This window comes from Elgaria multicarinata, chromosome 2 (assembly GCF_023053635.1).
Source record: "Elgaria multicarinata webbii isolate HBS135686 ecotype San Diego chromosome 2, rElgMul1.1.pri, whole genome shotgun sequence".
Classification (NCBI taxonomy): Eukaryota; Metazoa; Chordata; class Lepidosauria; order Squamata; family Anguidae; genus Elgaria; species Elgaria multicarinata.
Genome location: NC_086172.1, coordinates 28,185,107 through 28,210,076, shown reverse-complemented (window position 1 = coordinate 28,210,076; position 24,970 = coordinate 28,185,107). Strand labels below are relative to the sequence as shown.

General features: G+C 43.7%; 1 protein-coding gene across 2 annotated transcripts in view; it reads left to right on the top strand.

Moving 5' to 3' along the window:
• Positions 1-440: 440 nt before the first annotated feature.
• Positions 441-24,970, top strand: part of PLCL1 (phospholipase C like 1 (inactive)) — a 252,003-nt gene continuing 227,473 nt past the window's right edge. Inside the window, exon 1 of one of the 2 annotated variants that reach the window (XM_063116208.1) lies at positions 441-685. In XM_063116208.1, coding sequence (XP_062972278.1) covers positions 452-685 — 234 coding nt within the window. In that variant the 5' untranslated portion in view covers positions 441-451. Of the gene's footprint in view, positions 686-5,117; positions 5,191-24,970 lie in introns of those variants that run through there. The other variant, XM_063116209.1, reaches the window with a different exon arrangement.

The window sequence follows — 24,970 nt, the reverse complement described above, 5'->3', positions numbered from 1 at the left end:
GAGCCGCTTCCTTGGCGCGTTGTCCTGGCCAGCAGCGCGGCCGCGGAGCCAGGGATGCGCAGCGCCATCCCGGGCGAGGACGCCTCCCTCCGATTGGCCTGCGCGTGGGTGAGGGTGTCGTGTGTACGCGAGGGCGTGCGCCAGGGGCAGTTTGCAACCCTCCGCCGCTGCCGGAGAACTCTCTCCTTGTCCAAGTTTAGCGCCTTCCTGCCCCTCCCCTACTGCCGCCGCCGCTTCCAGCGAGCCGTGCACGGACCTCTTGGGCGAAGCGGAGCCAGCCGGAGTTTTAAGCACACACGAGCACAATGACCCTCGCTGAGAAACTTGCTGCTGCTGCTGCTGCGGTGCAATAAACCCGGGGTCTGGCGTCCGGCGCTCCCTCCTCCGCCTTTGCCTTCCTCGCAGCGGCCTCGGTCAAGTTGAGACCCCGCTTCGTGGGGCGGAAAGCGCGATGGCAGAAGCCGCGGGGAGCCGCGAACATCCGGCGCTGGCGGCTCTCAAGGGCGAGGAAGACGCGGAGATGTATCTGGAGCCCGGATCCTTTGACCTGCCTGCAGCGGCGATGGGGAGGAGAAGGGAGCGGAGGAGCGGGGTGTTGCTGGCCGGGGCCGGGGCCGCCGCCGATCCCGAAGCTAGTCTTCTGGAGGCGGCCCGGGCGACCCCTCGGAGGAGCAGTATTATCAAGGTAAGTCCGGCATGCCAGGTCGTGTGTGTGTGTGCCGCCTTTCCAGAGAGGTCTGTCCCCAGGACTGGTTCGCACGTGACGTTAGCCTCGCATCGTGTACAGGCGTGTAAGCGGAGAGGGTGAAATACCCTTGGGATGTGGCTGGTAACTCTGCCCTGGGCAAAGGTGGCTGCTGCTGATGCTGGTACAACAGCCCAAAGATGCGCGCTCCGCGCGTTTCTCGTTTTACAGATTACGATCAGGAGCTAACAGCACATTGCGCGTGTAACGGAGCTGCGACGGGCGTGTCCGCTCGAAAAAGCAGCAAACCTACAGCTTCGGGAGGAGTTGAGCTTGAGTGGAGAAAGGATGGGGAGTGGGAAAGGTGGGGAGCTAACGCGGGGTGGTGGTGGAACGTGTGTTTATCCCCATTAACCTGTGGCGACGTTCACAAAGGGGTAGGAGAAATCTTGGGTTAATTTCAGTGCATGATGTGGAAAGAGTTTTGAGGCGGCTCCGATCTTTAGTGAAATGCCTCACTAAACTGCTGCTCCTGCGGCATCAGGGGCGTTTAAAGTTTTGTGATCCAGTTACATGTGGAAGATGCTGTTAGTGTGGGATGGGAGAGGACAGAAGAAGTCCCTCACCAAAGGCTCCTGAGCAAACTAGCAGTCATGGAATAAGAGGAGAGGTCCTCTTATGGCTCAGTAACTGGTTAAAGGAACAGAAAGCAGAGGGTAGGAATAAATGGTTATTTCTCCCGATGGAGGGAAGTAAATACTGGGGTCCCACAGAGATCGGTATTGGAACCAATTCTTTTCAATTTGTTCGTAAATGATCTGGAATTCGGAGATCATTTATTTAAGGTGGTTAAAACGCCAAATTATTTAAGGTGGTTAAAACAAAAAGGGATTGTGAAGAGCTCCAAAGGGTTCTCTCCAAGCTGGGAGCGTGGGCATCCAAATGGGAGATGCGATTCAATGTAACCAAGTGTAAAGTGATGTATGTTGGGACCAAAAAAAATCCCAACTTCAAGTATTGGGATCTGAGCTGGTGGTTACCAACCAAGAAAGGGATCTTGGGGTTGTGGTGGACAGCTTGATGAAAATGTGAACCCAGTGTGTGGCTGCTGTAAAGATGGCGAACTCCATGTTAGGCATTGTAATAAAAAGAATTGAGAATAAAACTGCCAGTATCATACTGCCTTTATACAAATCTATGGTGCAACCACACTTAGAATACTGTGTACAGTTCTGGTCACTACACCTATATATATTGTAGAACTGGAAAAGGTACAGAAAACAGCAACTAAAATGATCAAGGGACTGGAGCATCTTCCCTATGAGGGAAGGTTACAACAGCTGGGATTGTTTAGCTTGGAAAAAAGGAGCTTAAGGGGAAACATGATAGAGGTGTACAAAATGTTGCATGGTGTGGAGAATGTGGATAGGGAGATATTTCTCTCTCTCTCCCATAATAATAGAACTCAGGGTCGTCCCACGAAGCTGATTGGTGGGAGATTCAGGACAGATAGAGGCAGCACTTCTTCACACAGCGCATAGTTGAACTATGGAATTCACTACCACAAGATGTGGAGATGACCACCAATTTGGATGGCTTTAAATGGGGCGGGGGTTGGATAAATTCCTGGAGGAGAAGGCTATCAATAGCTACTAGTTCTGCTGGTTATGTGCTACCGCCAGTATCAGAAGCAGTAAGCCTATGTACACCAGTTGCTGGGACACATGGGTGGGAGGGTATTGTTGCACCGTGTTCTGCTTGTGGGTCTCTGGTCAACAGCTGGTTGACCACTGTGTGAACAGAGTGCTGGACTAGATGGACCCTTGGTCTGATCCAGTGTGGCTCTTCTTATGTTCTTAAGTGTCAGTACTTACTGCCACTCCTAAAGCAGGAGATTGTCAGTCTGGGGGACTATCTGAAGTGATACTAAACACCTCTTTTGCTGACAGCCCGTGGAGAGGTGGCTGATCACATGGGCCATTCTCTTTGTTGGCTGCAAAAATATTTAGGATTAAGTAAAGGATCTGTCTGTGAAACAGGGTCCATCTCTTTCAGCATCTATTACTACCTGTATTCTCTCTTACTATGATATTACCACTAGAATAATAGGCAACACCCTGGGTTTTTATGGTTAGGAGCAATGGTTGGTCCACTAGTTATTATGAACATTATGTTGTTTGGACAATTTCTGTGTAATCCTATGTGTCTGTGATATGCTGTGATGTGGCTGTTTAGATCCTTTTCCTAACCTGGACTGTGAATAACAGCTGGCTTTACTTTCTTTCCATGGAGTAAACTACATAGGCTCAAAGGGTAACTATCTTGCTTCTGGCTTGCTGTGTCATGTGCCTTTATTTCACTATTTGCAATGGCTAGGGAGGGCCATGCTTTAAACTGGATTATAGAAGGTACTACATTGGAGAAGATCACATTAAGCCAATTAATTCTGTCTAGGATAACAGTAGCAACTCCAAACCCTGCATCCATCCATTTGTATACGGCTGTCTTTTTATTAATTGTTGCCTTGAGGTGTTTGGAGCCACTCCTGCACATTTCCACGCAATTTGATTTCACTTTGGAAGCAGGTAAGGGAAGAGTGGAGGAACCCTACCAGTACTGGTTTCATTTGGAAACCCTCAGTGAGTGTTATTTTTATACTAAGCAAAAAATTTTTTAGATGGTGATGATTTATATGGGGATGATCAAACATGAAGATCTTAATTTGATAAAAATGCTAAGAATCAAAGCAGAACAATGTTTCTGTAAAAATATGGAGAGAAGAAATGTGTGAGTTTAGATCACTAGTTTCTAGCTTTGACTTTGAAGGAATCCTTGACTTTGTGCTTTTTTTTTTTTGCTATGCAGACAGTTTTCAGTGGGTGCAAGTAGGGCAAAGGAGAGACAAACTAGGTTCCTGGTTTTGTTCATTAATTTTTGTTAATTTACAAAGCAGTGATTCACAGACGTTTCCTTCCTCTCTTTGCTAGTTGTTAATCTGCTATTGTGTTGAACATCTGAGTACAGGAGAATTTTCAATTGGTTTGCTGGCCAGCCAGTCTGGGCTAGAAGCTGGACAGGAAATGCAGCTGTCATGTCCATTTTCAATCAATTACCACCAACAAGCCCCCCTTTCCTTTAATGGGTAGGTAGAGATGAAACCATCCATGTTTAATGCTATGTGTTATCTATGTAGAAACATATGCACACATTTAAGATTCAGCCATGTATCAAATAGCTTTCATGCAGAATTAACCACTACCATTTTAATGTAATTGATCCTACCATGCAATCGGAAGCAATTATGGAAGAATCTCGTGATACCTACTCAAAAACTTACAGGTTAAGGCATTCACCTAGGCTGTATGGAGTAGTGTACATTTAACTTATGGTACTGTCAGTTATTCTCGGTTGTAGATTATATGGAAGTGTGTGTGTGTGTGTGTGTTAGGGGGGAAGAAGCTGGTCTGAAAAGGAAAAGTTAGTTGTTGCAAATACTTGAAAATTAAAATCTGAGAAAAGGGACATTTTATTAGGGTGACCATATTAAAAGGAGGACAGGGCTAGTTCAGCAGGTGTCATTTGTATATATGGAGAACCTAGTGAAATTTCCTCTTCATCACACCAGTTAAAGCTGCAGGTGCCCTGCCCTCTTTTAAATCTGGTCACTCTAGTATAGCTCCTGCAGCTTTAACTGTTGTGATGAAGAGGGAATTTCACCAGGTTCTCCATATATACAAATGACACCTGCTGGAATTCCCCTTTTAAGCAACTGTTAAAGATACAGGACACCTGTCCACCTTTTCATATGGTCACCCTCATTTTATAGGTCTGTGATTTGGGGTGTACCCCCTTTTTTAAAAAAGGCTTTATTAGATGCTGGGACACTTCCTATATATTACCAGATTGAATCGTAATTGTGTTAAGCATCATGTAAAGATGGACATCTTAAAATAATACCTTGTCCTATACTTTTCCCTCCTAGCTACCCTGCTACTCCCTTGTTGTAGCAATCCTGCCAACCTACCTCAGCTGTATAATGTTTAAAAAATATATATGATTGTGGTCAGTAATTTAAATGAATAATGAAATTGATGGGTTATGAGAAATGCTGCTTGTGTATGTGACTTATAATGAACCTTTCAACCTGGGGGGGTTGTGTAAACCACAAGTTGATTGTAGAATGTGGTTTTTTTTTTTAAAAAAAACAGGATTAACACCTGCATCTAGTAGAGGTAATAAATAATGCTCTTTCCCCTTTAAAAAAGGTGTTGATTATAAAGGAAAACAAGGCTCAACAGAATACTAGAGTTTCTAAATGCCTGAGGTTGGAATCCTTTGTATGCTGATTTGGGAGTAAGCACCATTGAACTCTGTTTGCCTTACTTGTGGATGAAGATGCATTGGCTTGCAGAATCAGAATATTTTCTCTGGGAGGGTGTTGGCAGGCAGGTCATACTCAGAGTCTAGGTCCTGGAAAAGGACATTTCACAAAGTCTGTTTGGAAGGTGAGTGTCTATTCACCCCTTTCCCCTGCAGTGTGTGGCGTGGTTTGTTGCCTGGGAAAACTGCTCATTGGTTATCCCGTGTGCTTTGCTAGCAGAGTGGTTAGAGTAGTTGGATAGGGATACAGTTCAAGTCCCTGTGTAGCCCTGAGGTGGTTAACCATTCAGTGCCCTTGGTGAAGTTGGTCTCTCTCTGCACTTAACGGACTTCTCCGGGTTTTCATGAGGGCTTGTAAGCTGCCTTGGGCCCTTGTTGTTAAATTGAATAAACAAAACAAGAATGTTCCTGGTTGCTGCCTGCTAATCGTCTGCTACTGACAATTACCTAGGTGCTATTGCTAACCAGATAGGGGGGTTCCAGAAGATCTGTGAAAAATCCTGTCTGTGCCATTTGTTATTGTTAGTGTCACTTCTAGTTTGGCCCATCCAAGATCTAGGATGTTGATTTCAGTGTCGTTATTGTTGGCAACCATGTTTTATGAAGTATCAGCATTCTTGTTGATGTCAGTGCGCTTCATAAGAGTGCACAGAGTTAGGACTAGAAATCTTGTTCTGAGTAGAAAATCTATTTTTTTATTATTATTATTATTATTATTATAATTATTATTATTATTATTATTATTATTATTATTATTGGAATGAGCTTCCTCAAGAACTACAAACAGCCCCCAGTCACTTGGTTGTTAGAAAGGGTATGAAGACATGCCTTTTTAAGTTAGCCTTTTAAACTACGTAGTTTTAATGTTTTGCGGTTTTCAATGTTCTTTTTATTGTGTTAAGGCTTTGTTTTAAATCAGCCTTCTCCAAACTGGTGCCCTCCAGAAGAGTTGGACTGCAGCTCCAGTCATGCTCAGCCACCATGGCCGCTGGCCATGGGAATGACAGGAACTGCTGTCCCACACATCTGGAGGCCATCAGATCGCACAAGGCTGTTTTAAATTGTTGTTCACTGCTTCAATGACTTTTTAGAATATGAGGTATATAAATATTAATAAATAATAATAATTATTAATCACGTCACATGTATTTGAACCTTTGTATTCTGCTTTCCTTCCCACGATAGCTGCTTACTGTTATGGAGCACTACAAATGAATGGAAATGCTGGAAGATGCTGCATACTTTGCTGGGTGCCATGAGTACCATCTGCTTTGTTCCAATCAGCTCTTCGTCTCCTCCCCCCCACCAACATGCAAGACAGAACAAACTTTGATCCAGAATTCCTTGGATAGCTTTCTGTTGCCATCTGGTTGCAATCTTTCTGTAGCCTGCTTGATCCTTTGTTATCTGTAATTCTTTCTCCATTCCCCCCCCCCCCGCACCCCCCCCAAAAAAAAGTCTTAAAAGAGAGAACCTCAGGAAAGAAGGCTGCTGGGTCATTTGCTGACAATTAACTTCCTGTAATCAACTTCTCACTTCATTAATTTCAACATTCATATAGAAAGTTGTCACTCTCTGTTTAGCCGTGGACTGAATAAGGTCCGCAAGTTGACCCTCCAGCATAACCCTCATGGAGTTTGCGCTGTTGCTTCATGGAGTTTGTGCTGTTGTAGTCACTTGAGGTGCTAACAAGACTGACACAGGTTTGCAGATTATGCCTCTGTTCAACATGACAGAATGAAAGAGTGAGGCCTTTCCTGGACAGTACTACTTCAGGCTGCAGGTTGCATTTTGGATGCCACGTGTGAGTGGTGTGAGCGACTCCCTGCTCATAGAAAAATAGCAGCTTGGGCAAGCGTTTCTCCTTGACTTGGTAATTCAATATGTGCAAGGAGGTTTTGTTAGGTAGAGAATTAGGGGTGGCACAAAACATTTTGCTGCCTGAGGCAGAACAGCAAATTGCACCACCCAGTCACCCCTGTACACTGGACCCAAAGCCACCCAAGTTATTTTGGCACATGAAGCAGGAAATATCACAACCATCTCTTCCTGTCCCTGGCAGTAAAAATTCAACAACAACAAAGTTAATAATTATTTGCTGCTCTTTCATGACATCCCAAATCTGCTGCCTGAGGTGGCTGCTTCATTCTGCCTAATGGTAGGGCTGGCCCTGTTGAGAACATTCAAGCGAGAGACCGTGTATCATGTGTATCCTTGTAAACGTGTCACTGGAACCCCAAGGAGGTTGGGGAAGCATAGAAAAATCACCAGGAAGGAAAGGATTAAGCTCCCCACCACAAATTTTCCACTCACTCCCCTCCCCAACTTCGTTGGGAATTTGTTCTGTGAACATAAATGTAATGCGTAGTTTGCCCCTGATGGCTTTTGTGCACGATAAAATATCATTTGGATGATTGGCTGAAGAAGGACTGAGACACACGGAGCTCCTAAACCGAACTGCTTTTGAGTGGCAGGAAACCTATTCTGACTCTCAGTCGCTCGAAGGCACTTCTGGCCCAGGAAAGTGATTCAACAGGCTTGCAAATAGGCTGTTTTGCTTCAAGAAGATCTATTCATCTCGATGACATTTTTACCCTTTAAAAGCTACTGATAAGAGAGAATTTAATGCTTGGTTTCATTCAGCTTGTGCTCTTATAAGATGCTGTGATCAGGCAGTTAAGATATTTAGGATGTTTGGTTTACAATGCGGGGATGCCAGAAAGGGAAACTGGGACTATGTATTTGCCATTGAGCTCCATCATAGGAGCATTTTATTGCATGCTCATTACTGGGCACTCATGGATTTTCGCGGGTCCCTCTCATGACATTATCTGCCTCCCAAGCGTCTTCCACCCCTTCTAGCCTTCTTCGCACCACAAAAAAACACCCCAGTAGGTCTGACTTATTTTTAAAGACGGAAGTTGCCGCTATCTCCTGCTGTGTGCAGGAGAAGTAGCGTGATCAGAACGGTCCCTTGGATGGGCCACGTGCACGTTGTTTACTTCCTCTTTCAGAAGAGGAAGTAATGAGGGACAAACCCATGGGCGGAGAAGCGACGGTAAGCAAACACAATTTCCCCCTGTCTGATGATGCTCTTTATCTTCTTTTTCTCTCTTCTTTCTCTTAATAGGACTGAAACATTAAGCACAGGAATAAATCCCACTGAACTAAGTGAGAAAATATGTATCATCAGATCAGGCTGCATGTTCCTGAACGTTACTTCTCATCACCGCCATCAGTTTATCTACATGCCACATTTCCATGGTGAACTGTACTAAGCAACTTACAACATCAGAAAAGTTTTACATATTAAACCTAATATTTCAAGAGGATTCATTAACCGTTATGGATTTGCTAACTGTTACAAGGCAATGTTATTCAAGTAATAGCACAAATATAAATAAATACACATGCAGATCAAATGATCCTCTGATAATTCAGACTAGGGCTTAACAATGGAAATTGAAAAACGTAGTAGCAAAAAATAGCAGCAAAAAACATCTCATTCAAGGCAAAATGTGGCCTCTAGCAACAGCTCCGATGGTCTTTAGGGACTTGCAGGAGCAGCCTTCGTAGCTGGAGTTGGTCAGGGCTCTACTTTCCAGGCCAGATGGAAATGAGCCAGTTGGACGATCAGGGGCCAGGTCTTGCTGTACTTGTAACTAGGTGGTCTTCTGAATATTACTTCTATGGGCCCATTCAGAAGACACCTTAAACCATGGATTTAACCACAGTGAATAAGGCTTTTTGCTTTATTCACCATGGTTAAAGCCATGGTTTAAGGTGTCTTCTGAATGGGGTCTATATATGAGTGAAAGAAGCCACTTAGACCACGTTGCAGCAATCCGATCCTCCCATGCTTTCTGCTTTGTGGGAATTCCTCCATTCCTTCTCCTTTCTCTGTAGAAGTAATCACTTGAGGTCCTGTTGGAACTGGTGCTAGGGGTGGGATATGCATAGCTCATGAGCTGCTGATTGGCCTTTTCTGGTTTACCTGCGGCCCTTGGATTACTTTGCCAAAACCTATGAGTTATATGCTGACGGCACTGAGCTTACCCTGGTGAGCCAGTGTGGTGCAGTGGTTAGAGCGTTGGACTGGGACAGGGGAGACCTGGGTTGTAGGAACTAGGCCCAGATGACTTTGGGCCAGTCACTGTCTTTCAGCTTAACCTACCTCTCAGGGTTGTGATGAGAATAAAATGGAGAGGAGGAGAACCTCTTGGGTTCCTCGCAAGAGGCAAAAAGACAGGATATAAATGTAACCAATGAATACATATATAACAAATACCTCACTATCTAAAACCTTAATGGTGATTGGATAGTCAATGTGGTTCAACATGAGCGGAGCCTAAGTTTAAAAGAGTGACTTTGGGCCCAATTTGTATCAGAGGCCAACTCAACTCTTTTTTAAAAATTAGGCTCATTCTGAATCACCCATCACCAATCTTTAAAGCTCTCCATGGCTCCCACCATCCTTTATTTCCAATGGAAGTGGTTGTTCATGCCTTCATTAGCCGTCAAGCGCTGGTCACTTTCATGTGTGTGTGTTTTTTGGACTATTTTGCCTTGTTTACCTTTTCACCTGCGCCAGATCGCGCGTCCTGGTATCGCCACTGTGCTTGCCCCACCCCACTCCTTTAGTTCATTGGTTCTTGTTGATGGACATTGTAATGTCCATCAACATTACAATGTTGATGGACATTGTAATGGACATGGGTGCCTTCCCCCCCCCCACCACTCTAGTTTTGTTATCTACTGCTTGATCGATTTTGAGTTTGATCTATTAGGCACCGTTTCTGCCTTCCGAGGGGGAGAAATAGCAATGAGAGAGCAACAAGAGTTGGGTTGGAGCAGTGGAAGTATGTTTGAGCAACTCAGCCCAAGCCCGGCCATTTGAGCAACTCAGCACGCCCTCCTGTTTCGTCACCAAGACCACACTTCAACACATACGCCCCCAAGAATGGATGTTCTGTGACATAGCGCGAGGACGGCAATACATGGGAATGGAAGGGCAGTTTTACCCTGTGTGGAGAAAAAATACCACACTTTTCCCACCCTAGAAAAACACAGAAAATGGAGGGGAAGAGGCGAGATGACTGTAGGACAGGGATGACGACATTTGAGGGTCGCGGGGCAAAACGGTAAACAAGGTAGGATGACAGTGCGATAAAATGCTGGTGTGATGCAGCCCTTAGTCTATAATATGCTTATTTGGAGAAAACTCCATTGAGCACATGTCAGTGGATTTGATTAATTGCTGAGGAAAGAAGATTGTTGTTTTGGCATTTTGGCTAAGGTTTAAGCTAACATGCAATACGGGGAAATCCTGTCTTTCTGCTCTTTTGCATGTCAGAAGTATAATACTTTTTAAAAGTGTTCCCGCTGTATATTGTGGGAAAAACAATGCCAAAACAATGCTTTCTCCTCTGCACCACAACATGACTAATGGTCATGCTGATCTCATTTGTGGGCTGTTCTACTTGGATTTAATTCACATAAAAGTACAAGGCTGTCCTTACTGTCCTCTGCTTGTTTCCTCTAGTCCATTGGATTTTGCCTCCTCCTTCTCCTCGTTGTTATTTTAATTATTCTGCTTTTCCCCTCCAAAAAAGGAGTTGCTCAATGCAACTTAGAACAGGGGTGGGCAGAAGGTATGTCTCCAAAGGTTTTGAACTTCAGTTTCTGGAAGCTCCTGCCAGCATGGCTAATGGGCAAGAATGCTGGGAGTTGGAGTCCAAAACAACGGGAGATCTACCTTCTGCCACCCCTGGCTTACAAAATATAATAAAAATAACAAAAACAATTAAAACGTATTAACAAGCTGAAAGCACCAGCAAACCAAATCAATGGTCAATTAATACAATTAAGCAAGAGCAGAGCCAGGCAGGATCTACACTACTGCTTTAAAACGGTTTAGAACAGTAGTGACAACTGTTGGGGCCCAGGACACACACCACAGGCAGTTTTCAAACCGTTTTGAAAGTGTCATATCCTGCTTGGTGTAGATCTGGCCCATAATGTTTGTTTAACCAGAAACGTTTTCAGTTGCCAGCACAAGACAGTCAAACAGGAAGGTGCCCTACAGTCTTGGGGCAGGGAGTTCCACATATTGGCCCTTGTTTGGACATGTTCAGGAGCCTTCAAACATGTAAACCCAGCCTACCCGAATAACGAGCTTGACTGTTCCTTAAGATCTTCTGAAGTGGCCCTTTGTCCAAGACCATCACCATCAGAGGTGTGTTTGGTGGGGGCTGTTCCCAGGCTGTGGAACTCTTTCCCAACGGGTTTGCTCTCTCCCTGCTGCCCTTCTATTGTTAAGCATAGACTGTTTTATTCAAGAAGGCCTTTGGCCTTTAAGTGAATCTGTTGATTGGGATGCTGTTCCAATTCTGTAATTAAGTTTTTATTGTATTTTAATGTGCTTTATTGTTTAACCTATTTTAAATTGTTTTTGTAAGCTGCCTTGAGTGCCGTTCTTTGGTAGAAAGGTGGGGTGGAAATCCAATCAATCTATAATCCCCCCCGCCACCTGCTTTTCCGAAAGTTCAGGAAGGGCAGTTCCACATGATCTATCTGAATGTGTAGTTTGGTTCTTAAATAGACAGTGGAATAAACAGTGTTACCTTGGAAAAAGCAGCATGACATTCATAAATCACAATTGTTAAAGGGTTGCGATTCTCAGGGTTTAGTTTAGCAATCTGTGAGATGACACCCCTCTCGTTTGCTTCAAACTTGGATTAGTTTAAATGGAGTGAAATAATTTCAAAGTAAGGAAAAAGCTCCAGAATCATCAGAGGCTCTAGACTCACCTCTGTATTCATCTCAAGATAAGAGACTTTGTGAAGGAACGTAGCAGATTTCGCAGTAAGCTAAAGGATGAACCTATAACAGTGATCAGATTCAAAACATTTGAAGAGGTTTCTGCTATTTATATAAGAATTATAGGAAGGTGGTGGAGATTTGGGATATAACATTCATCTTTTATTTTTTTAATATTATTCAATTTATATCCCGCTTATATACAGAATACCCTAAGTGGTATTCTTGTACAGTCATTGTGACAGCCATTTTAGCGCTTTTGTTATAAAACATACCCAACACACATATTTTACAAAATGCCTTTAACAATTGAAGTTTTGCAAAAAATATATATATTGTAGAGTATGTGCGTTTGCCTGTGTAAAGTGTACTCCATTTGCGCTGCACTGAATGCATGGTTTAAACAATGGCTTCCGAAGTTACGTCTCTTGACCATTTTAGCAGGGGTCATTTTAACAATCTTTATGTAAAGCGAATTTTTTTTCTCCTCCCCGTTAGGGACAGTATTAGCTTGGCCTCTAATTCACGGTCTAGCATGTTACATACGACACAGAAATGATTACTCTTCAGCAGAGCAATTAACGGGTAAATCAGCTCTGAGGCAGGTGCTTGGGCATGATGCAAAAAGCAGCATTCTAGAACAGGGATTGACACATGGGAAATATGTCATCGTCAAAATTTGAAAAACCAAATTTGCCAGCTGTGTTACAAAAAGAAAAGAAAAGAATGCACCACTCCTGTGCATCTATTATTTACTGAACAAGTTAAACTGAAGCTTATCAGGCTGCTTCTGCAACTAACCTTAGTTTTGGTATACCACAGACCTGGATTCTTGTTTCCCGCCATGATGTAGCCCGTCTGTGTATCATCATCAGGGCCACTGAGAATGGGTTTGGGCCCTGGTGAAATTTTTTTCGGGCCCCCAGTCAGTTGCATTCTGCCATTATAATCAGAATTCAGGGGAGCAATCGGTTCTACGGCTTATACTGAGAGAGCAGCTCAACAGACTGATCTGAAACATGGCAGTGTAGGTGGGTTTGACGATGGTTCATGCCTGCTTTGAGGTAGAAAGGGCATGAAATGGCTTATTCATACTTTAAAGCTTGATGAGTGCCCACCAGCAGTTTGACAGATATTGTCTGTTTCCTCCGCCCTACCCCCTAGATTTACATGGGGTCTCCTTTGTAGTAACATTTCTCCATATGTACAGGCATTTTTGGGAAACGGTTCGTCATCTTAGCTAAGAAAGAAGCTATAGTATGTGCTGTGTCCCAGAAGAAGTATAAGATGTTTGTAGGTTTTGAAAAATAGTGCAGTTTTCACCCCATTTTAGCCCATGGAATAGAATAGAGCGACAGTATAGCCCTCTGGTGGAAAGGTGGCATCTGAACCCTTTTTGGCTGTGATGAGCCCCCGTAGGGAGACAGTGTACAAGCAGAGAGACACTGTGAGGCCTAGTTACTTCTGAATCATGGCCTTCATAGCTACACACAGGTTTTAATAAATAACCTACCTGTGTGGACTGCCTAACTATTAGACTCTCTTCCCTTCATTTTATTGTTTAGAGAGTTACTTTATTCATTTAGGATGCTTGTTTTGCACAACTTTCACCTTCACTGTTGAATAAATCCTAGTTCTTGTTTTATAAGTTGATCACTTTCTCCTCCCACCTTCTTTCAGGAACAGGGGTGGGCTGTGGGGACAGCATGTGAGTTTGGGGGTCATGATCTTTCTCCATCATCCACTCCTGTATGTGTGAACCCAGCTCCCATGGTTTCCACCACCCCACAGTTTTGCTGGTAGGGAAAAACAGGGTTATATTTGGAAGCACCAGGCTGCCTGCTGTGAAACGCTTCAAAATATAAATATTTTTTTTATATTACTACATTTTTATTTTAGAGAAACAGCAAACCACAGGCAAGTTATTGTAGACGGACAGGGCAATCCCATACACATTTACTTGGGGGGGGGGCTCCAGATGAGGCAATTATGGCACTATCATCCTGTCTCATTGATAGGTGTCTACAGGGGGTCCAGACATTGTCTTCCACTTGAAATCTTCCTGTGTTTTCCCACCGCTTCTTCCATTTTTTTCTTATCAGAAAGAAATCCATTAGGGAAGGAAAGACAAAATAGCTGAAGAATCCCTTCTGAATTGGTAGCAGTAGGAACCCTCCATCGGGAAGCACCCTTGGAAAGATGTCCCACCAATTGCAATCAGCCTTACTTTCATGTAAGCATAGATAGAACTGCAGCCTTTAATCAGAAACTGTTTAATTGGAAACCATCAGAAACCATTTTTAATTCCAGAAAAGCGCTGGTGTTTTAAAGTGGGGTCTTCAAAATGGAGCTCACAGGCGCTAATTTATCCACGGACATCTACCTCTTTTTGTGCCCTCCAAGCTCCTAACATACCTGATTTTTATTTTATTTCTTACAATCTTTAATTATTTTAAAACTTGGGACACTGGCATACTGCAAAGCCAGGTGCTTCCCTCCAGTACCTCCTTTAATTAGGTTCAAAATTGTTTGGTATTTTAAAGCTCGTACCCCACTTTCTTGGGCACTTTTCTTTGAGTCTCGCCACTTTGCCTTCTGGGAAATGAGTATTTCATAACCAACCCCACCCACTATTTTAGTCACTTTATGATCAGAAAACAACCCCCTGGTAGCCATGTTGTGACAGTACCCACAACACTTTCAAAATCTCAGATGTGCCCAGTGATGCAAAGGGGTTGGGGAGCCCTGTTTTGAGGCATGCCCCCTCGCTGCCCGAGCAAGCTGAACCCTGCAGCTCACCTCGTTCCCCATTAGCTGTTCTCCACTGCCCGTAAGGGAGTATACGAGGAGGAGCCCAACTTCACATACCCTTAGTAGAGGATGGTAAACAGCAAGCAAAGCTGAACTGAGGAAAGATCTTCATTGCTGTTGTCTGAAGATCTGCCCAAATACTTAAAAATAGACAATTAACTTCTCTTTGTCTCCTTCTCCACACCAAAATGAAGCCAAAAGGTGGTCTTGCATATACTCACCCCATAATTCCTGCTTCTCCCTTTTCAATGTAATGTTCCAGGTTTCTATGACTAGGATGAGGAGGGGCAGATTGCAATCACTCCAGAGACCAAACCAAATAAATATTTAAAAGAATTTACTTTGCTTAAGAAGGTTTAGAGAATAACATGAAGAAAACAATTAACACAACTATGAATCAACCATTTTTGACCCACAGTTCTCTGTGAAGCTCAGTGTTAGATTCACTGGCCCAACAACAGGTTTATTCCAGTTCTTTAGTTCCTTGGTTGCTTGTCTCTGTGTGTGGAGGTGCACTCTTCACTCAACCGCAGACTGTCTCCTTCTCCTCATGATGCTGCTGATTTCTCTTTCCTTTCTTCCCTTTTCTCCTTCAACTCACTCCTTCTGCATTCTCTAGGTAAAGAATAACACTATCCTCATCATGGGAGAGGGGGAGCCTTATGGTACCCAAGGTTGACACAGAGGGGCATTCTTACCTCCCCAACTCTCAAGATGTTTACATAAGAGAGCAAGTTCTGTTCGTGCTGGTACTCTCTGCTCCAGAGCTCTTCTGAATGGTCCATGCTCATCCCTGACAGAGACACCGAGAGATAAAGCTTTATTGCTCAGAGCATGATGATCTATGGCAGGGGAGGAGAACATGTGGGATTGCAACTTCCATCATCCCCAATTAGCATAGCTAATAGCGAGGGATGATGGGAGTTGAATTTCAACATCATCTATAGGGGCCCATGTTACCCACACATGATGATTCTGGTTCTTTCTCACATAGCGGCTCTTGATGCAGGGGGTTGTGAGGGCTGCCTCCACATTTACCTCTGAGAGGATTTCTCTGACGCCTCTCCTGACTAATTGTCGCAGTGGTCTGAGGCAAGACTAAAGTAAAGAAAGTTCAAGTCTGCCTCACAAGAGGGAATCTCACTGCCCTTGCATGCCTATTTCCTACCACTGGGATTGCTTCTGGGGTGGGGCCTATTAATCAGATACTTATTGTATGTACCAAAGGCCTGGACAAAGGGAACACCACACCAAAAATACAAAAAACTAGAGTGTGGTATTCCCTTTGTCAATGTGGACCCTAGGCCTCAAGATCCTCCCACATACCAACAAAATCTCTGATTTTCTTTCCTGATAGTGTAAACATTGGTACTCTATAGATAGCTGCCGTGTTCAGGCCTGACAGAAAATTACAGATTGTTTCTACATCTGAAGTGAACTTATGGGATCCTAGGATGTCAGCTATAAATATAACTTGAATGCCAAGGAACAGGGGACAGTTCACAAGGTGGGGCCTATGGTAGTGTGGGCCTTCCCATCAGTAAGGTGTGTTCCTCAGGCAGCAGACTTTGAGAGCGATGAAAGGGCAGCAAATCCTTAGTTATTCTGTTTGTGATTGTATTTTACTACGGGGTGGGGGGAGGTCCTTGAAAGATTTCCTGCCTCATCTGCCTAAATCACTTGGCTGTCTTTGGGTATAGTGTGTGCAGTGCCAGGTGGGGTGTGTGTGAGGTGTTGTTGTTGTGCCTCAGGCTGTGTTGGTCCGGCCCTCAGGAAGAGAGAAGAGCATCAGGAAATAAAAACTGAATGAGGTGGTAGTCTCTTCTGTGAAGAACTGAGACAAGAAGTTTGTCTTCTGTTTCTCTTGGTATGTGAAACTAAGGCATTTGGTAGAGCGCATACTGTTCCAGCAAGTAGCTGCTGTCGCTAACTTACCTTTCTGGTGGACAAGTAATTCATATAGGCGGAACACGCCCTCCCTGGCCTGGCAACTGATGTCGTTTTTGGCGTCATTAATGCAAAGCGAGAGCTCTGCAACGTAGCAGCCCAGCTGTGGGAGCTCACAGGTGTTCTAGGGGGAAGGAGAGAAAGTGGGATTTTAATCTCCATCGATCTGTATACTGCCAGAAGAGCAACTCCCTCACAAAGCAAGCTGAACGAGGAAGCTCAGAATGATGGCACTTTGCTATAAGGAACCCCAATGTGCTCCGCACAGCAAAGGGAAAGAGCAATGGGAATTTTGGCCCACTTCTCTAGGTTTCGTGCTTTCCAGCCCAGAACTCTGCAGCTCTTTCGAGCCAAAGCAGGTCGTCCGCACCTGTGGGCTACTTACGTCAAAGTCCGCCATCATAGTAGCAAAGCGAAGGATGGAGGCGCTGTTCCTGATGGCCCTGGCTCTCTCCTTCACATCCTTCGACTCGAACCAGAAGTGGATGTGCTGTAAGGGGAAGCAGCACCTCAGAAACATTGCACTGGGTGAACATCTTCCACAGTCTTGATGACATGCTACTGGCAGTAGTGCACCCCCAAATAATTTGCTCCTTGGTCTACAGATATTCGTCTTATTTATCCATCTTGTCCTTCACCTCCAGCACCAAAATGCCTTTGCCAACCTTGCTTCAATGCACTTACATCTAAGATCCTGAAGGTGTGGTGTAGTTGGGTCCTCTCCTAGCAAGGACCTGAGCATTACTTCCAGGGCTGCCGCAGATGTCCTGTATGCTGCCTGGATGTAAAGACACCATTTTGCTTTTGGAAGCAGCCCATCTTCCTTTGGCAGGGGCTTGATTTTATTCCTCTTCAGGAAGGCTGTAAAAAGCCGGCCCCTGTGTTTTTCACACGATGTAGCTGCAGCGGCTCCCAGTTCTTTGCCGCCTGCTTCTTCTTTGGGGTTCACCTTGGGATGGTGTGTGCGAAACAAACGCTACAGCTTTGACAGCCTGGAAGAGAATGAGTAGAACATGAAAAACAGGGCTTGCAGAGGTCTCCTGATCTGCACAACGAGACTGAGTTTTAACCTTACTGTGGCTGATGGGATTTTGCTGTGGCTTTGTTGACTCGATGTCAAATTGTTTCGATTGATTGTACCCCTCCCGAGATGTTTTTTACAGCACGAGTCAGAAATATTCAAAGAATAAATAACTGACCCTCCCAAACCATGCACAATGAGATGGGGAAGGGAAGAGTATGTGTATCTATCTCTGTGTATAAAAAACAACCCCACTGGATGAAGGAGCCCACTAGGAACATGGTGAATAATAAATGGACAAGAATGCAGAATCTGCTAAGAAATTGTACTTACATTCTCACTCTCGCTCTCTTTCTGTTAACAATGAGATTGCTAACTAGCTGTGAGCAGAAAGCATCCAGCCTTTTCTCACACTGAGAAATTCTGCCCTCCTGACACATGAAGCAGGTGGGGGACGGGTCAAAGTGGAAGACGGGTCAAAGTGGAAGACGTGTCACAACTTCCTTAGCAACCTAGTAGCCATGGGCGTTGTTGCTCTTCAGTGGCACTGCTCTTGGTATGGGCTTTCAGCCATTGTACGCCTTTAACTCCTACACGTGTGTGCTTTTCATTCAGTCTAGATTTGCACATGTGCATACTTCGAATTGTCCATTCCAGAAAATACAAGTTCTTATTTACCTGTAAGGCCCCTGACTTTAACTTACAACAATGCTTTGAAAGTAGGCCTTTATTCTTACCCATAATCATTTAAACTAACCTTCTTTAATACTCCTCTCCCTTGCATCTATCTTTCACCCAACACATTACTTGAAAAAAAATGGAAAAAAGGGAAACCAGTCATTTTTCTTTTTCCTTATAATTACCTCATAAACCAAGGCTCTCCCCTCTTCAGCCACTTGGTTTCATCTACCCAACTGATTTTCTTCTCACGTCCACAGATGCCTCCTATCTGTGACTCATGGCCATAGAGCCTTGCGAAGGAAGGGCTGGAAATAGGCCAGGGTCATGTTCTTTGGAAGAGCACATTTCCACAGGCCTTCTCCCTCGCATCTTTGGCTGCAGCATAGACTTCCCATCACCCCAGACCTGTTCCATAATTTCTGGAGCCTGCCTTTGCTCTGGTCAGGCATTCAGAATCTCTGAAGCCATCTGCACATCTCCGCCTGGCAGAAGTGTAAAACAGTAGAGAATGGGGGTACACGAAGGGAATCCCAAGATAGTGTGCATGAGAGGATGTGGAGATGTGGCAATGGTGGTGTCAGAGTGAGGACTAGGGATGGTTGAACATATGATGTTCAAGCTCATCAAAGGTCTCTGAATTCCTTCTTGAAGCTCAGTTCACTTTTTTCCTGTTCCTGAATGACAGCTCCTTTTTTTCTTTCTGCACAGGGGAAAATATGCATTTTAAAAAGTGCACCCCCAAAACACACGGTTTGCCCATTCAGCAATATGTGAAAAGTGTGCATTTCCTCCAAAACTTTTTTTTAATTGGCTCACAAGTTTGGAAACGTGCAGACGTTTCCCCTGAAAACGCATGAATGTTCAAAGATGCGAATGGGACTTGTTGAGTGTTTTGTGAGCAGAAACTAAATTCTCATACATCCCTAAGTGAGGATCAGCTTGGCTCCAACAGTAGCTCATCTTGCAGTGAAGGCTGCTCTGGAAAGGCCCTTCTCCTCTTCATATTCCAGGGCTAGTAGTCCCAGGGTCATCCCTCCCAGGAAACATGCTATGCTGGGGCTTTGGGAATGTCCACCACATCCACTGCTTTCTCCTGTCCTGGCCAGTAAAGTAACTTTGGTAAGGAAAGCAGGAGGCAGCAGAGGGTTGATGTGAGCCCCCTTGAGCCTTTTGCAAGTGGGGCTGCCTCGGAAGAATGTTCAGAAACTTCACCTGCCTCAGAATGCTGAAGCCAGTCTGCTGCCAGACAGTGATAAAGGAACATGCCATTCCATGTTGCTCCTGGCTCATGCTTGGGCACAATGACCTTCAAAAGCTTGAGACCTCAATGTCCTGTTCTCCCATTATCATTGCCTCCTTAGCCTTTAGATCTTCTGAAGAAGTCCTTCTTTCAGTCCCACCAATACCTGAGGCCTGTTTGGCTGGACGTGAGACAGCACTCCACAGTGGCTCTGCCCAAGCTGTGAAACTCTCTCTCCTCAGGGAGGCCCTCTTAGCCACCTCTTTGATGTCCTTCTGCCATTAGGCAAAGATGTTTTTATTCTTATTGATTATCTCCTCTCCATATGTTTTAAAGTGAGTGTTTTTTATCACAACTTCAATTGCAGACAGCAGGAAGAATCGGGACATTTGAGAAGAATTGGGTTTTCCAAGGTTTATTTTTAAATAGAATAATGGAGCGAAGGAGCGGGAGACATGCAGGACACTCATGATGTCATCAAAATGACCCACCAACTTCCATGAGTGGCCAGTCACAAGCATACTAAAAATTGCTCGTTTAAAGAAGCCCTTTGTGTCTTTAATTTTATCTGTTCTGCATGGCTGTTGTGCACTAAGAAAATGGCTATTGTCTTTAAAAGATGTTTTACTGCATTATTCTTATGTAGTTTGCTGCTGTGGGTGCTACATGCAGACATATGAATGGAATAATAGCTTAATAAATAAATATATATTTGCATCGAGGGTGAGGGATGGGGTGCTCTGCATCCCCATTCCAATGTGCTAAATCATTACATTCTTGGTGCAGTGATAGGGTGGGGAACCTCTAGCCTGTGGGCCACGTCTGGCCTGGAGCATTGGCCCACTCTGGCTGCTCTGCCTCTCCCACCAGGGAATGAGAACAAGCAGGCATCCTGGGTCAACTCGCAAGAGGATTCCTCTAGCAAGACAGTGAGGCACAGATGCTTCGTCAGGCAATACACGACGAGGAGAACGTGGGCACCTTTGCTGCTTCCTTCAGGTCCTCCGTCTTTCCCATCTGTATTTGACTTGAAAGACCAAGGAAAAAAGTGGGTGCATGGAGGATTAGTTGCAAGCAAGCACAAGTTGTGACATTGCTCAATGTCATTACTGATTGCAAGACACTTCTGTTATGGCACACTTATCTTCTAATTTCCTGGCTTTGTGGAGCTTGAGCTGTCATGAGATTGCCTTAACTCTGGGCTTAAATCAGCAAGATTTTTTTAAAATTGTGTTAGCTTGTGTTAGTGCAAGCTAGCTCCAGCACAATGGCAATTGCTGGTGTGACAGGTTTCCCCAGAAAACCCATGGCATCAGCAAATGTTATTGGTGTTGTGTTAGAGGCAGCTTACACCCGAGCAACATAATTTACATTAGTGCTAGTACCAAATAGGATACTGCTTACTATTTTTCAAATCTGAGCCTTATTTCCATGAAAAATGGCTAACTCTGGCTGAGGGAATGTTTCCTCCTTCTACGGTGTAACCAGAGGCAGGTGTCACCAACTGGAATTATGACACTTTGGGGCAGAGAAAGGACATGTGTAAATAATACCTAACTCCATGAATTCAGCTTGACTGACAATTTCCTTTTTAAGCTAAGTTAGTGTAGAAGCTTATTTGTGGTGGTGGTCTTTGGTGTCCTTCCATTTCCCCCTGAATAATCCTTTTCCTTTTGTTCTTATGGCTATTCATTGTACTCTCACTTATTCAGAAGAGCTGGCTTAAATCCACATAAGTCTCAAACTACATTAAAATAACATCCTTAAGGATGGTGAAGAGCTCTCTGGCTTAAATAAGGAAAAGGTGTATAATCTTCATGCAAGGGTAAGTCCTGGTTTATAGCTGAAATGAAACACTACTGAGGGAGACACCAGAGTGAAAATGGATTTCCTTTCTGCTGTTGTAAAAAGTCACCAGGCATAGTGTATTTGTTACTGACACTTTTATCAGTATTCCAATTTTCCTTATGTATACCAGGTTACAGAACTTCAAGTCTGAAGGACCAATCCACTCTTCTGGCCAAACCCCTTTTCTGTGACCCAAACCACGTTTAGTGATTTCCTGGCTTTCGTGGGGTGTTTTCCCCCTTCTAAAAGTTTGACATGTCTTTCCTAAAGCTTAGTGACTGGCAGAAAGATCTTTAAGCTAAAACATGTCTGGTATTTTTGGTATTTTGGCCTGCTTCTTTTGCCTTTGGCCTCACCAATTACTGCAATGTGGCCTCTGGAGCTTCTCCAAAATGGAATTGAGGTTCAACACCCATGGTATACATTATGCTCAAAGCAGTTCAGAACAAAGCATGACTAACCTTCCTGCAAAAAATTCAAAAGAACTTCATAATAAATAACTGATTGATTGATTTAGTATATTTATGGCTCTCCTGTTCACGCAATGCGATTTTGTGACTATACAAATCAATGTAATAAAATAATATTTGGCATTAAGACAATTAACTAATTATTTCTGCATTTGTGTGTGTAAGTTGCTTTGAGACTGCTTTTTGCGTTGAGTGGTGATGCATAAAATACATAATAATCCATTCCACTACCAAGATGAACAAAGGGAAGAGGGCATCCTACACCTCGAACAACTTCTGGAATCTGTCTCTATTCATTTAATCTATGTGAGAGACAATATCTCTGCAGAGCTTAATTTTATCCACTTCTGGCATAGACTTCGTATGTGCAGTAATAATTTTATTTATTTATTTATTACATTTTTATACTGCCCAATAGCCGAAGCTCTCTGGGCGGTTCACAAAAATTAAAACCATAATAAAACAACCAACAGTCTAAAAATGATCAAGAGCGGTGGAGCGGCCTTTCTTGTTTTGTAGCCACTTTTCCTTCTCCATGTCTGGGATTAGATAGGGGCAGGCTTTTGAGCAGCGAGCATGACTTCCAGCTCAGCTCGAGCCTTGGCATATCTAATTTTTAGGAATGAGCAACTGCACTTGTGGAAGAGTATCCAATCATTTAGAGGTTTGTGCCGACAGGGTTAGCAAATGAGATGGGAAGGAGTCTTGAGATAATGGTATCAGATCTTGTGATTTTCTTTCCTGCTCTGTTTATTTCCCCACTTGAAAGTACAGATTGTGCACTAAGACAAGTGTTAAATTCCCATGGGTAGGAAGGCTACATTCCCTACACTGCAGGTACCTGAAGACGACACTTCGACATTTGCACCCCAAAATTGTCAATTTTGATGGAGGAGGTTGTGCAAAGACTTTTGGTTAACTTCTAAAAATATCTATTGCTCTGCAATGTCAGTTTTCCATATCATGCCTCCCCAAATCCCTTCATCAGCACGGCAGATCCTAAAATTGCCAGTCATTGCCTAACCATCAGTCCTGCCTCCATAGGTCACTGCTACCTCTCCTACACCCTTCCCTGTTGATTGTAACTATGAAAAAATACACATTATATATTAATTTATTATTTATTTGTATTATTGCATGCACGTCCTACCTTTTTTCCCTCTTGCAAGGAACTCAAGGCAGCTTACCTGGTGGTCCTCTCCATATATGCCACCCAAACCACAGTACTCTACTGTCTGATATTCACAAGGGTTTATGACACCGGTGCTGCTACTTTGAAGGTGGGAGAAGCTAGAATTGTCAACTGATTGTCCTGGCTGCTTCCCCCTCTGCCTGCTTCTTTAAGCTTTGAGACCAGTTGCTAGACATTTTTGTGAAAAAGCCAGGAATTTGGCCTAATGGCTGGTTGTTTTTGTTTTAATAAAAGTGATTGGGCCTGTTCAGACAACACGCTAAGCCATGGTTAGGCCGCTAACCCTTTTGCAGCAAATGGTTAGTAGTGTGTTTAAACTGTGGTTATATGTAGCCACCATGGTTAGGAATGGTTCACATGACACGCTAAGCCATAATGTTTAGCTCAAAATGCTTAATCACTGTGGCTTAATCACTGTGTCTGAACAGGGTCTTTCTCACTTAGTGCACATATTTAAAGTGTGTATCCAACACATGGTGCCTGTGAGTCTGGAATGCAAGAGGCTACTTTATCCCAAGTTAGGAAAAGAAAAACCAAAGGAGGGACAGCATTAGTGTCAAGGGGGAGGAGGGAAAAGGACAAGGTTTATTCGGTCCCACATGTTTTGAAGTACACTTCTTCAGCGACACCACAAACAGAAACAATGAGAATTTATATAATGTAATATTATTAATGGAGCTGTTCTATGTATTAAAGATTAAGCAAATCTTTAAATTAAACTAGAAAGAAAAACGCTAACAGATGCCTTCAACATCCTTAAATCATATACAAAAGGGCTTCAATATAAACGACTAGAGAAAATAAGGTTTAAAAGATTGAACTGCAAGTGTTCAGGACTTTGCAGAATTTAAATTAAACTAGAAAGAAAAACGCTAACAGATGCCTTCAACATCCTTAAATCATATACAAAAGGGCCTCAATATAAACGACTAGAGAAAATAAGGTTTAAAAGATTGAACTGCAAGTGTTCAGGACTTTGCAGAATTTTGCTGCTCAGCTGCAGCCCAAAACACTGGCCTGGTTTGCACAGAACACTGTGCCATGGCGTGTTTTATTGAACTCTGGCATGCTGTTAAAACGACAAAGAGTCTTGTGGTACCTTAAAGACTAATAGATTTAACTTTCATGGACATTGTGCACTTCGTCGGCTGCGTGACATGTTAACCTCAAATTGGCAGATGTGTGGGTGTATACTGCATATATAAATTTAGATGTGTAGATAAATGTGTAGTCCACCACATCTGGAGGGCACCAGTTTGGGGAAGTCTGCCCTGCAGTGTTGGTCAGCGCTTCATCAGTCACTGCTTCTGCTTTAGCATGGCTGGATAGTGAAATAGTCCCTCTAACAAAAGCTCTGTGTATAAAGCTGGGTTTTCAGCTGGCCATCAATGATGCCAGACTTGTCTAGGTATCTTCACCGATTTCCTTGTCACCCTCAAATTTATTTCGTGGTCAGCAGCAGGAATGCATTTCATGCTATGCATTAGTAAAAGATTCTTTTCAGATCTGGCTGTCAAATGGTTGTTTATAGCTTTTAAAGTATTTCGCTTGCTGCTCTTTTTCTTCCTTTGGCTTGCTACAAGTCTTGCAGTCTAATACAGCTTTCCTGAACATGGCGAAATCCAATATCTCTGGAAGGCAACTCTCATAATGCCCAGCTAGCAGGGCCATGATGGGAGTTGTAATCCAACACTCCTGGAGGGCAGCAGGCCGGGGCAAGTTGGTAAAATCTTAGTAGCAGCAACAGCGTTTTTCACACATCCCCTCGCCAAACCAGTCTAATTTGGTGATTTAAAAGGGCAAAGCATTTATACCTTGTTCAGGAGTAACATGGTTTTATATTTTTGTCTAGATTCCTTCCTTGCATTGGGCTACA